The following is a 14,876-nucleotide window of genomic DNA, read 5'->3' as shown; positions in this document are numbered from 1 at the left end:
TCTAGGTATCAGCCATCTTCACTTTCTCTAAAATTGTATTTCTACCAAGTTAATTCTAGGAGGAACTTGCTAATGTTAGTGAAAGTAGCTTTAGGGGTGGCTTAGTACTACCCAGTAAAACAGTCGCAACTGGACCATAGGAACTGGCTTTATGGGGCTAGTTGTATACATGCTTTATCTACCTTGGCAAACCAGGGTCAGATTGAATCTCGTCACAACCTCATCAGTAATATCCCATATATGAAAGTTCCCCTCCCCTCGCATCCCATTAGGCCTCATCAGGGGTGTTGCTAGGTCTGGAAAAGATCCGAGGTCACGCTAATGTAGGGACTGTCGGGACTCAGGGCTAGATTGCCTTTTGGATGTAGCCCCTGAGCTTCTATCTGGGGCTACAACCAAAAGACCCAGGGCTATAGCCCCCCCAGTCCCATCCTAGCAACGCCCCTGGGCCTCATAGATTGTTATGCCTGCTGGATCGCCAGTTGTTATATTCTGAGTGGGTTCTTCCTAGTCATATCCTTGTGATGATGGCTCTCTACCTCTATCAATTCTGCAAACATTTATGTTCTGATTACGCCGTGGATGGTAATCGAGCTTCTGGCCGGTTCCTGAGCAGACATAGGTCAGTTTTCATTCTGATTTTGCTATTATTGTTTCTTCGAAAATGTGATGTTTCTTGCCCAAAATTGAGCCACTGTGGGCATACGAGAAACATTTGAGCAAGGTCAGTATGCTCAGACCTGGGAACCTTCATTCCCAAGACCAGTACTGGCCTTGGCTCGTTACTTCACCAAGCGCGGTCAGGCACAGACAGAAGTAAAATGGTAGTGAGGTAAGGGGAGGTAGGCCTCTATAACCTGTATCAATTCTGCAAAAGACTATGGGCCTCATCAGGAGTTGGGCGGAGCGGGAAAATGCAGCAGCAATGCTGTTACTGCTGCATTTTCTGCTCCACCCAATCCCGAGTATAGCCCTACCTCGACGCATTCACCTCCAGCTCTGAGCTGGCGGTGAATGCGCCGGCAGTATGAGCATTTTCAGCACTATTTGCGCCAGTGGTAATTGCGCCACCCGTCCCCATTCGGTCCAATGGACGAAATGGGGATTTACCGCCTTACCACTTCTCGTGATCTGGCACAAATTGCGCTGGACTGAGTAGCGGTAACGCTAATTGTGTTGGGCGGTATCCCGCCGCAATTACCGCCAGGATACCAACCAACTTGTGATGAGGCCCTATGTTCTGATTCCGCCATGGTTGATAATCGAGCTTTTGGCTGGGTCCTGAGCAGACAGAGGTCAGTTGTAATTCTAATTTTGCTATTATTGCTTCTTCGATAGTTTGATGATTCTTGCCCAAAATTGAGCCACTGTAAGCATACAACAAACATTTGAGCAACGTCAGTATCCACAGACCTGGGAACCTTCATTCCCAAGACCAGCACTGGCCTTGGCTCTTTACTTCACCAAGTGCAGTCAGGCAGAGACAGAAATAAAATGGAAGAGAGGTAAGCAGAGGTAGGCCTCTATGACTTAAAGGGAGATTAGGGCAATGGCCAAAGATTCAGGGTTTTTCTGTGACCTCTGTTAAATTTGAATTCTGTCTCCGGATGATGGTGTGCCTCACTTAATAAGGACTGCAACAAGCCATTAAGGAGGGTAGGCATTAGTAATAGTCAGGTTTCATGGAACGGACTATAGGGAGGAGTGATACGTACATCCTTCTCTATGTAGTAGGCCACAGTGCCTATGTCCACTGGCTCCTTGGTACCATTTTTGTAGAGTTTTATAGTGATTTCTTGGGTAAGTTCATGAACCTATACGAAAAGAAGAACACATTATTGTCTTGTGATATGAAATACAAAGAGCAATGGTGTCAACAGAAGTAGGAAGCCTATGGTTGAGAGAAACATCATCTACAGCACTGCAATAGTTCATCCAATTATTACAAAGCTGGTTGCTCTGCCTTTGCATTGCTTTCAATGAGGGGATCTGCGTAGATATTGCAACTGCATGTTTGCCAAGGTCATGCATGTGCAAAAGAGGGAGCCCTTTCATGAGGAGCAACTGGGGACAAGAGGGAGGCCCTTAGTGAACATTGCATGAAATGATCTGAATAAGATTTAGAAAAGGAGAAACAGAACATTTTTGATAAGTTCATACTTCATGACATTTGAAAGCTCTGATGTTTGTATTGTGTGAAAAAACAGTGGGGGTCATTACAGTTTTGGTGGTATCCAGCCTGTAATTCCGGCGGGATGCCACCAAAACGGTAATACAGTTTCCAGCACTTGGAATATGCCAGAATTACCTGCATATCTCAAGTGATGGAAATGCTGGTTAAATTCCCATTCCATGGAGTCCCATAGGACTCCATAGAGGGGCTTTTCGGAAATAACCTGCACTGGACTTACCAGTGCCGGTATTTCCAGTATTTCTTTGCTGGTGGGGGCAAGATTTACCTCCAGCTCATGGCTGGAGGTAAATCAGTGCACCACCGGCAAACTTGGGCTTTGCCGGTGCGTTAAACGTGCTGGTGCCAGACTAACCAGCGGTTTTACTGGGACTTTTACCACACTGGCAAAACTGTAATGAGGCCCAATGTCACCATTGTCCCGCCATAGGAATGCTTGCCATTCCTGTGATGCCTCCCAGCTGTCACGCTGCCAGAGCTTTCTCAATGGCTGCATTCAAGTCAAGGAATCTCTGCCCTGAAAATGAAGATATAAAAACCTTCATACATTAGTGCATAACTAAGAAGGCTCAAACAGCCTGGCTCAGAATCGCCACACTTTGCAAAATAAAACCCTTCATCCCGCCGGAGCACTTACAGACCGTAGTTCAGACCATTGTGATCTTGCACATCGATGGGGTTGGATCTCAGCTGCTCACTTGGCTCCCCTAAAAGCAGTCCACTACACTGCAGCATGTCATATTACAGTTGCATGGAAATGTATCTAATCACCCCCACCCTATGCAAACTAGATTGGCTTCCTCTGCAGGCCAGGATACTGTTAAAGACTGCATGCATCATCTACAAAGCAGTCACAAGTTGCACACCACTGTACTTGGCAGCTAAGCTCCACATATTTGGTGGCACGTGCCCCTGCGCAGCAAATCAACCAACCGACTTGAATCACAACTCGCCTGCAAAAAGAGGACCTGCAAACAATCCTTCTCTCGTCACGCACCCACCCTCTGCAACTCGATCCGGTTGTCGACTCGGAATGCCCCTACAATTCTCCAATTTCACAAATTTCTCAAAAACAGGGAATTTTCAGCAACACTTGGCCAAGGACTAAATTCTAATGGACACACATACCGACACACAGAACTCAACTCACAGTACTGAGCTACTGTTAAAAGATGCCAGCCTAAACGTTGGCTAACCACACTTTGTACAGTGCTGTGCTGCTCTAGATCTAGTTGTGCACTTTAAACAATAAAATAAAAATAAAAATAAATTAGTGGGGAAAAGCTTGAAAATCATGCATTTTTAGCCCAATCATGCAAACCCTGTCCAGTCAATCTTGTTATACTATTACACAATAAGCATCCTCTTTGACAAGCAAATTGAAGACCCTCTCGTTTTTTTGCATTACTATCCTCAATGATTGGGGGTGGGACAAAAAAGGGAGATTACTTACAAAACATAAAGTAGGAAGGCTGAAGTGCCTGCACTTAACTTGGCCAGTCTTACAAGAACAAGGCATGTGACTACATAGAACTGAAAAGATTACTTGGGGGTGTCAGCCGTAGACTATGAATCTTTTGATATGACTTAGACATTTAATTGACTTGGGAAATGCATTTATTTTTTCTGGTGAACTCTGCTGGGACCATAATATGGAGTTAAAGGGTTACCTGTTGCTCAGGTACACATGCACAGGAAGTGCGCTTCTTGAACTTAGAAACCATTCTGAACAGATGAACACAGGCAGGTGGGCATGATCATCTCACACTGTTGCATGGTAGACAATGGAGCCTTATGCCATAGGGCGCCAGAGCCACCACATATGGATAAGCGAGAAAGGAGAGACAATGATGTCCACTAAATGTATGAAACACAAAATGCTAGTGTGGGTCAGTTTTGGTCAAATGGGCCACTTTTGACTACTCTCCACTACTCCACTACTGCTACTCTCAACGGCTCTCCTCTCCCCCTACTCTCCACTCCTCCTTCTCTCAGTCATCCTCTTTTTGCTCTCACAATCACCCTTCATGCTCAACCTCACTTTCTCTCCTAGACTCGCAGTTAATCTCTCCCACTCACCTTACTCACCACACACACACACTCACGCACCACTTTCTCTCACCAACCAACACATGTCCTTGCTTGCAAAAGCTCTCTGTTATTCTCTTCCAGGATCCACTCCACCATCGTTTCACTGCCTGGTCTCTCGGCTCGCCTTTTCCTCCCTCAACCTGACTCAAACAACCCACACTACCTCATTATTCATGTCCTGTATTATCCTCTTCCTCCCCCTTCCATTGGCTCTCACTCTCAGATGGTTCCCCAGGCCAATCTCTGCTTTGCTCTCCTCCAGGGGATGGGTTGCAGAGATGGGAACCATAAAGTGCCCTGTAAATCCCACCCCTTTTGAAGCATGGTTCTGAGGGTGACTCACAATGGCGACCTGCAACAGCAAAATTCAGTTTCACAGTTTGTGGCAGATGAGTGTCCTGAATGCCGGTTCGCCAAGAGCAGCGTTTCGTCTGATTGATCTTCACTGCTGCATCGCGCGCCAGTGAGTTGTAAACTCCTTCCCTTTGTGCAAGAACTTCTGGGATTGTCAGTCCAAAAACAGAAGAGAGAAACCACTGGCCTGCATAGGGTATAGTTGATATGGGGGGATAGTAAGTGATACTCTTCAATTATAACCAGGCACATGTGAAGGGGCACAGACTGGGTCTCTCCCAACTTCCTTGCTCTGCCTCTGGGGCAGTAATGGCTCTGGAAAACACCCTGGTGTGCTTCCTACCCCAAGTTGAGAGGGGTCTTATTCCCCCCACATTGACAGGGTGAGGCCACAGACCCTGTCACTAGATCCCAAAAACTGTACCAGATCTTCTCTACCCAAGAGAAAGTACCCAAACCTTACAAACGTCAAACCCTGGTGGGCCCACTAACCCTAAGTCCAAATGAGATTGATTTATCAGTTGAGATATTGTGGGTCAATTTGTTGCCACCCATATCAGTAATTTGCTGGGAAGGGGTACCAAAAATGAAGGAGCATTTGGTGCAAGGCAACATTAAAGGAACTCTTTCAGGAGTTAGTCTTCGGCCAATTCAAATAAAATGTGGTGCTTAAAATTGAGGTAACCCAATCCAGTCGTATGACCCAACCACCCCTCACTCTACTCCAGAAGTTTCAGGAAGGTGTGATGAATCCTACAGATCGCTCACTAAAACCCTGTACAAAGTCTCCTCCCAGGTGGCCAGGGAATGGCAGACACTTCCTGATCCATGCCGTGGGGGGGTGTGTACTGCAGGAGGATCACCTGGGAGGAGAAAAGACCCAGGGTGGTAAGGAGATCGCGTGGGATGAGACACAGTATTTGTCCTTTAAAAATGAGAATCTTTTAAAGATGCCACAACAGGTAATGGCCTATTGTCATAATGATGCATCTGAACCACATATAAGATCGGTGGCTCTGAATGCAAATACCTTTAAACCTGAACAGACTTTAATAACAGAAAGAACATGTAAGGTACTTCAGGATAAAAAATCTTCCCTACTCTCAAAGGTATAATGAAAAGGAAACTATAAATATTGCCTTAAATAGACTATCTTCCTCTGTAACATCAAATTCTAATGATTCATCCTTAAATAGCTTTAAGGGAAATACATCTACCCTTAAAACCCAAAAGTTATTGAAAATAACTAACTTTGTTGTTGGGAACTACAACTCCCATAATCCCATAAGTACTGGGACGAAGGTGAGTGCTGAAGAGGCATGCTGTGGTAGTAGTCAGGCAATTAAGCTTAATAGCCCACACCTGAAGGAACCTGAGAGGCATAAAAGGACCCCTCAGATGCAGGCAATTAGAACAAGCTGTAACTGTGGCTGAAGTTCGTGCAGTAGTAGCAGAGGCAGAAGGAAGATGGCACAGTGTTGGCAATCTAGGCAGAAGTGTGAGAACCAAAGGGACGCCGGGATTCTGATGAAGCAGGCTTTACCTGCTTATCCTGTGAGGGTTCTGTTCCCCCAAACTCTGAAGTGCAGGGGCTTCACAGAGGAAGGCATGCAGGAAATCTGCCTTTACCCATGGGAGCCTATTTGCAGAGATTGCGCAGTGAGAAGCGTGTCGGAGACCGTGGTGAGCAGCTGTCGTGAAGCCGTGGGTATCAGGAGTGAGAGGGGCTCCTTCATTGAGTGGCCGGACCAGACACACCTTCAGCGTGGAAGGGTGTGGGTCCCAAGTGAAGCCTGAAGAAGCAGAAGTGTTGCAACACATGTGGAAAGGAAACAGAAGCCAGTGAGTTAAACCTGGCATTCTGATTTCTTGCACGAGCAAGGCCGGCAACAGTATTCAGCTTAAAACTAATTTGCGTAAGAGTAAAAGCTAGATAAAGTTGATTGTTCATTTCATAACAATGGAACACTTGAAATGCAGCACTCGCGTGTGATCAAAGTATTTCCATTTCACTCACGTGAAGAGCAAGTTGATTGTTCATTTCATAACAATGGAACACTTGAAATGCAGCACTCGCGTGTGATCAAAGTATTTCCATTTCACTCACGTGAAGAGCAAATGCTACAGAGATGCAATTGGTAAATTTTAAAGCTTGTATAATCTATCAAGAAGTGATTGCATGTGTCTAATTAAGTTTCTCAAAGGAAGAGTGAACTTTGAATTATTATTCACGCAGACACCAATTGTTTCTGAAGAGATGTCAAGTGTTTAAACTATTGTATTTTGAAGTCGGCGAGAGCAAGCATTGCCCAAGTCAATAGTATTCCCCTGTTGAGACTGAAAGCCGCCTTTCCCAAAGCAAGAGAGCAATATAAACGATGTTGTGAGCCAAAGAACTTTAGCACTGTCCAAGATACAAGTGTGCAAGCATACCCTGGAGCCACAGGAATGGCACCAAAGCATCTGGATAATTGTTCTGGCTAGCAATTGGCAGAGGGATGAAGGCAATGTTGCAGAAGGGAAACTTAATATTTATTCTTTGAAGCTAATACAACCTACATTACCAAATACTGTAGAAGGAAGAGAGGAGTATATTCTAAAGGCAATTTGAAGTTGTTGGTTGCAGATAGACAAGAGCAGAAAAGAGGCTGCCCCCGAAGAGTGCCTTGCCTATTTGAAGGTGTTGAAGTACATAAAAGTGAATCTTGTCATAACCTGTTTGAATCAACAAAGTACTAAAGCTGGGGTGGTGTATTTGGTTGTCAGTAGATGCAAGACTTTGGTAGCACAAAAGAAGTGGAATGCTATGAGGTAAAGGAGTATGACCTCATAAGAAGTTGAAATTGTTGAAGTGGAGGTAGGAGTGCTGTGCAGTCATCCTGCCAAAGATACCTACTATAAAGAGATACATAATAACTGTTCACTAAGAACTGTGTTTCCTTTGAATTGGGATAATTCTTCTTGAACAACTGGAAGTTGTGGAAAAGCATTGTGGTTAGGAATGTCATTGATGCTATTGTGGTGAAGTGGAAAGTCTTATCACCAAGGGCAGAAGTGTGTTGCTGTTGGAACTTTGGTTGGTACAACTTTACCTTGACAGTGAACCATCAAGAACTGCATTCAGACTGTTCTTTTTGTTTAACATTGAAGCTGAATTTACCTTGAATCCTGGGGAAGGGACCTCACCCAGGTTACTAAAAGCTCATCATGAAACTGTAAATATAAGTGTTGATATTATTTGAATTGCCATACATTTTTCTTTGTATATTTGATATTTAAGTGTGAGGCCCAGACATCATGTGTTAGAGTGTTTCCCTTAGTTTTGTTAGGCAGGGAAATCCTCGTCAGAGTAGGGCTAATGAGGCAATTGATAACTCTTATAATTTCATAAAATGACACATATTGAACAGTGATTCAAAAGTTGTCCGCCTCACATTGCTGACCCCTCACACAGGGCATTTAAAAAACAACTTTGCACAAGTGATAGAAAGCACTGGATGGTAACAGCCAAACAGGGTAAGTATATTGTTCCCTTATTGACAGGTATAATGCAGGTTCTGTTCCAAATAAGAAATCCTGAGGGAACTCCGTCTTATAAGTCAAAGCAGGGATCCTAGAAAGACTGGGGCTTGACACTGGAGCAAGTGAAGACGGTCCGTATACTAGAGAAGTTTGCAGGCCCCCTACCACCGTACTCACAAGGCATAGTAGGTTTGTCGCCCCCCCACTGAATTTAATATTTGTGTATGTAGTTTACATTTTTTCTCATCCCTTGTCCCCTCCCTGTTGCCCTGTGGGCGCTTTGAAACAGTATTTACTTCCTATATAAGCGCCTAACAAACAAACAATAAATAAAAATAAAGGTAGGCAACTTTACTAGCCATACCTAGAAGGCTCAAAGCAAGCTGCCAGTGGGTTTCAATGGGCATGTACGAGCAAACCTGGACTGGGCGACCTTCATCCTCAGGCTGTGGGAAATACACCCCAAATGGAAAGTCTGCCCAGCATGTTTGCCTTTGGTCGGTGCCCTTACAATCAGGCAGGAGTGAAGAGTGAAGTGAGAGTGAAGAACATTTTCATATCCACCCCCACAAACCATCTGCAAGTGAAGAACCTGTTAAGCAACCTGCAACCAAAGGTTGTTAAAAGAAGTAGAGCAGCATTTTAGTTCCGGAACACTAATTCCATTATGGCCTTGGGTAGCAAACATTTACCATTCAAAGGAGAGCCGCAACAGCAAAGTGCAGAGGAATATCTATTCTCAACTTAGAGTAGACCTGAAAGTACATGCATGTCATATAACAGTGAGCATCACCATCCACTTTGATAGGTGGTGTGGTGAACCAGAAGAAGGACTCCAGTGGGTCATGATTCAAGGATGTTTATTAAAAATGAAAGAAAAATACTTATCTAGCCCTAATGCTGTGAGGGAAGTTCCCTACCTTCGAAAACAAAACAATAAGGGTGCACATCAAAATCCAAAAGAAATAGTCCTGAGTCCAATTCCTAGTTAACTAACTTGCCCTACCAGTTTTAGAAAAAAATCCAACTAAATGAAAAAGGAGGCCAGAGCAATAGCCTCTGTCTGTGACTTCTGCCTGGCCCAGTCACTTAGATGACTTATTTTTAGTATCAAAATATAATGACACAGTTGACAATCTTCTTGTAGATGATGTTGCTTAAAACAACAAATATCCTCTGAAGTGTTTTCTGTTCTCACCTTGAATAAAAAAGGCGTCTCCTTAGATATCTTTTGTCAGATTTTGACAAGTGTTCAAATCCCTCCAGGATCACATTTAACACAATTCTCTGCCCCACCTCATGGCACATGGACTCCCCCAAAGTCCTGTGGCTCTTTGGTGGGTGTACTGGCTCTTAGATGTAGGGTGTCTGCCCGCTCTGGAGTTCCAGGTTCCTGTAACCTAGTTGGTTATTTCAGCCTTGTTGCAAAGTGTTCATACTCTGTTCAATCTGTTTCACGTAGGACGCATGCTTGTCTGGTTTTATCAGTTCCGTGTACCTTTGCTGGCTTTCCCAGACTTGGCATAAAACTCATGTATCTCTTTCACTCTATTTCACATAGGGCATTTGCCCATTAGGCTCTCTCAAGCTCTCGTATCTTTGTCGTCTTTCCCAACTGGGTTTCTATCTGTTCATGGTTATCCGGTCTTCGTAACCTCGTCAGTTTTGCCAACCTTGGCAACCAAAGTTCATAGGCCTCACTGACGTTTTCCCTTTGGAAGCATTCGCTTCCTCGTTAGTTCTTGTCTCTGCAGCAAAGGCACTTGCCGTGTGGAGCTCAGGGACCCAGGCTCCCTTCCTTCCTTTGGTCTCAGTATCGTTGCCGGCTGCTAGGCCCACCACTGCCCTTGCATAGTCGTGCCACCAGTTAAGACAGTTCTGTTTCCATCGCTGACTTTCTCCTGTCTGCAGCCTCTCGCTCGGTCAGAACATATACCTTTCAGCCTCCAGTTAGTGATCTCTCTACCTCCACGCCAGTGTTAGTTCCGTGGCCAGGTGGCTCTGCCCCTCCAGGACATCGACTCTACAGAGGCTCACCTTTGGGTAGGGATTAGTCTCCTCCTCCGTAGGAATCTCTCCCCCCCTCGCAGTCCGCTTTGCTCTTATGCACATCATCAGAAATAACAAATAATGTGTTGGTCTTAGTTGATTATGGCATTCAGACGACGTTCAGCATTTCTCAAAGCCAAAGGAGTGAAAGAAGGGTCCTTGTTTGCTATAGTCATAACGGGAGATACCATAGTTTTTCCAAAACACATATATGCAGAAATTGTGTTTTGGACTGGGCGTTCCTTATTGGAATGGTAGTCCTTGTCCCAAAGAGGGGAGGCACTCCCAGTGAGGTTCCAATTGCCTAGAGCCCTAGGGAGGGTCTTGCTTAGCGGGCCCACCTCCCTATCCTCAAAGGGGGTGGCTCCCCTCTGGGGAGAAGGCACAAATTGTTCAGATTCCTCACATACCCCTCCCGTTAAATGAGAGGCTCCCCCATTGCCTTGTTCTTTCCCCTTTCGATGTTCCACCGAAAAAACAATATGGATGCAGATCTAAAAACTATCCAATCACTCAGGCATGGTGTCCAGACATTTGGTCGACCTAAAACTGGTCGAATGACATTGGGTCGACGCAATTTGGTGGAAAACCAAATGGTCGAATTTTTTTTTTTAATTATATATTTATTTTTCGGGTTTTCGTTTTTTACAAAAATGGGTTTTTAGAAAAAAAGGGGTTGGGGGACCCCCCCCAAAAAAAAAAAAGGGGTGAAAATAAAAAAAATAAAAATTCGACCATTTGGTTTTCGACCAAATTGGTTCGACCATTTGTCTGGTCGACCAATTTTTTTCGACCAAATGTCTGGTAACCCTCAGGCATTAGAAACTTTTCTCAGACTCATCCAGGTTAGGGGGAAGTGGGCATTCACAAGCTGGAACCTCCTTCCTGTGAGATAATAACGCAGGTTCAGGATTGCCAACTTGATGGCTAGGGCTTCAAGTTCCACTGTGCCATATGACTATTTTCTAGGGAACAACATCCGACTTGTGTACAAGATGGGATGTTCCAAGCCGTCATGTTCTCGTGACAACACAGCTCCCAGTCCGACCTAAGTGGCTTCCGTCTGAAAAATACATTCTCAGTTGAAGTCAGGTATCTTCCAGACAGGCTCTTGACAAAGGATTTGTTTGAGTCCTTCAAAACTTTGTTGGTCTTCTCTTTTCCCAGACAAACTTTTGGGGCTGGGAGTTTGTGAGCTTGTCGGTAAGATTTGCAGCCAAGGCCAGACAAAAAAGGGGCTCTGAGTCAAATTTGTATCTATTCGTCTGTTATGTTAAGGGGATTTGCAGGGGGGGTGGGTTGCAGTTAGTTTCTTCACTTTGCTTAATAATGGGGGAGATGCTGGTTGAACCCATTGGTTTTATTTCATATTAAGTCAAAATAGATGCCACCACGCTGTATGCACCAGTTTACGTATGTATTCACTGGTCAAGATTGGCGATTCAACATTTTTTGATCACAACAGGTGTCCAGGACACTTGACACCTGCTTCGGCCTGTGGCCTTCTTCAGATCTGGACTAATGTTTACTGTACATAAAGACCAAATCAAAAGGTTCATGTAGAGACATGTAGTCACATAAAGTTAGATCAATCAGTGTTAGCCATTAATACTGTAGCCATACATATAGCACGTACGTCGTCACAGGAAAGATGAATTGTCCATTCAATATTGGATATTTTCAGGATAGAGACAGAGATTAGAGGGGTTGGACCAGGGTAGGATGTGTAAGGTAACAAGAAAAAACAAAGACAAAAGAAAAAACAAGAAAATGGTGATACAAGAAAATAAACATATATTAGAACATGGTTAAAGACTATGAAATGTTAACATTGCATGAAAAGCTTGCTCCTCAGTTTGTCTCATCTGGGAATCATTCAGTGTTTTAATGTACCGTTCATTCATTACAGATTAGTATAGATTTCATGTTATTCTAGTAGGGTACTCATCATGATGTGCATAATAGCTATTGGTACACTAGTATATTCATTGTTCTCCTGTTCAGGACCATTTCATTTACTTACCTAATTTTCATGGACTAAGTCACTTAGTAATAACTTGTTGATCTATGTCTGGCTATTTTTGTGGAAAAATTAGACTATTTATGGTATCCATACATTTGAAAACATGCATTAACGTTAACTCAGCCGTGGTTCTGTCCTTAGTCATTAATGTTCACATGATTAAAGAATATAAATCCACTAGTCCTGCATCGTAGGTTATCTACTGACCTAAATAACACTAGAAATGTATTAGTATTATCTACGGACTCTGTCCTGCAGCAGTGGTAGCCTGTAGAATTAACTGTATTGTCAAGTGGTATTTGACGGAAGAAAAGCAGCAACAATTGTGCAATACCCATAGCTCGCTTTAACGTGTTAATATAAAACACTCCCTTGTACCACTTGTACTCGAAAAGAATAATGAATGCCTCTCACCAAAATTGCTGCATTCCCATGATTCGCACACTTATGCTATTGTTACACTCTATAGAAGATGAACGCCTCTCGGTGTATTGTCAAACCTAAGTATAAAGTAAGGAATTTCAGGCTTACCTAGTCCGTGGAGTTACGTTCTCCTCGCATGTGCGTAGTGAAAGGACACCCGTGGTGGCACTTCCTGCGTATTTAAATAGAATCGCTTCTACACCTTAATTGGTTATGCCCTCGAGTGGTCTCAGACCAATCAAAGACATTGTTAAAACTGATTCTCTGTTGTTAGGAAACCTGTAGTTCTAAACATCCAAATGATGAGCGGAGTGTGTCTACTTACAGAACGTTAACAATAATGTCTGTATCCATAAACTTTTCTGAACCTGATAGTTTGGTTGTCACTTTCTGTCATCGCTGTTGAACAACAATTCAACTGCAATGATTCTAATAAACTGCCTTGGAACTCACTCCAAGTCTGATGGATCACATTAATCATCTGACATGACCTGCCAAGTACATCCTGCCACTTAAAACATGTCGATACGTGTTTGTAATGTACGCCCTCAGATAATTATTCAGAACATTTATCATGTGGTATTTAGCATCAATTACCTCTCAGGGTTTATCAGTAAGTGTTTGTAATGTACGCCATCAGATAATTATTCAAGACATTTATCATGTTGTATTTAGCATCAATTATCTCTCTGGGTTTGGTCCTTATGATATTTAAGTCACCTAGGAAATAAAGGTCACTATCAGTAAGGCACACTTCCTATGTTACTCTTGCCGGGATGTTTATATTGAAAGTCATGTGTCTTAAAAATACACATTCTAAAACTTGATGCTCAATTCTAAATTCTGTAGACTAGACTGTTCATTATCAAAGATTGTATAACAATAAAAGTCAATAATTCGTTCAAGTCATAGTACAATTATATTACACTTATTACTCGTTAATGCCCGACAGAACCAACAGTTTACAAAACCGTAATGAGGTGATACTTTTTTTTTTTAATTAAATTCAATTTTATTGGTTTTTCAAGGCAACAAAGCATTAATACAAACAATGGCAACCGGGCACCGGCCCGAGCCAACTTCGATTAGAAAAACTCTGCTGTTTACACCCTACCTCCCCCCTCCCACACAAGACCCCTACCGATGGGGCACACGATCCACATCTCCATGAATAAACGTTTCGGGCAGCTCCAACCGGGCATACAAGGAATTAACATAAATGGACTTTACTTGAGGAAGTGCAAAGAGTCTCCTACCACAACCAGTTTTCGGTCCGGGTGGGGTACATGAGCTAGGCTCCCGTATCGTCCTCAACATTGGCGAACGCTTGCATAAATTGCAGCCAATCAGTCTCAACCTGCGTGCAGGAGCCGTGTAATGCTGATGTTAGTCTCTCCATGAAATAAATGTCTTTGGCCACCAACACGCATTCCTTCTTCGAGGGGAGGGATGCTCTCTTCCAAGTCCTGGCCCGTACAGCTCTGGCTGCCAATAGCAAGAAGTGTGTCAGGTCCGGGAGTTTCTCCCAGTGGTCGTCCCTGTAGCGGAGGCCAAATATCAATAACAATGGGTCTGATGGGTAAACCCCCTCTCCCGCCTCCTCGAGCCAGCTGAGCACTTCAGACCAATAGACTTGTACTTTCCTGCAGGACCACCACATATGCCAGTAGTCGGCTCTTTCCCCACATCCGTGCCAACACAACGGGACAGTGTCTGGGAACATCCTAGAGAGGGAGATCGGGGTCGTACTGCCATCTGTGGAGAAGCTTGATGCCGTGGGACTTGTACTGGCATGAGATAGAAGTCTTAAATGCCCTGCTACATAGCCTCCCCCAGAGCCCGTCCGCGATGGTGCAGCCCAAGTCCCTCTCCCATTTCCCTCTAAGGCTCTTAGTCGTTCCCTCACGGGAGGTTAACAGTGCTCTGTAAAGGAGGGAGATGAGGCCCTTCATTTCTGTGTGGGTGTCTAAGATTTTTTCAACCGGGGTCAGCCCTCTTTGTAAGGATGATTTTAGTTTAGGTTTCATTAGGACGCCCTTAAGGCGCAGGTATAAGAGCGGGGAGAGCCTGCCGATTCCCCGAGCCGCTTCGAGTTCCTGGATACTTATGAAAGTGTCTTCCCTTACCAATTGGCCTACTCTACACAGGCCCGCGTCAAACCATGACTGATAGTGTTCGTGGCCCGGAATTTCTTCGAGGACTGGCGTTGACCAGATGTGGCTC

At 44.1% G+C, this 14,876-nt stretch overlaps 1 protein-coding gene across 1 annotated transcript in view; it reads right to left on the bottom strand.

Moving 5' to 3' along the window:
* LOC138526772 (epithelial cell adhesion molecule-like) overlaps window positions 1–14,876 on the bottom strand; it is a 412,232-nt gene that overhangs the window by 62,084 nt on the left and 335,272 nt on the right. The window contains exon 6 of the mRNA XM_069637456.1: window positions 1,716–1,814. Coding sequence (XP_069493557.1) covers window positions 1,716–1,814 — 99 coding nt within the window. The remainder of the gene's footprint in view (window positions 1–1,715; window positions 1,815–14,876) is intronic.

Source organism: Ambystoma mexicanum, chromosome 14 (assembly GCF_040938575.1).
Source record: "Ambystoma mexicanum isolate Mex_15411 chromosome 14, UKY_AmexF1_1, whole genome shotgun sequence".
NCBI lineage: Eukaryota > Metazoa > Chordata > Amphibia > Caudata > Ambystomatidae > Ambystoma > Ambystoma mexicanum.
The sequence above is the reverse complement of the archived record's forward strand: the minus strand, read 5'-3'. Positions and strand labels throughout refer to the sequence as shown.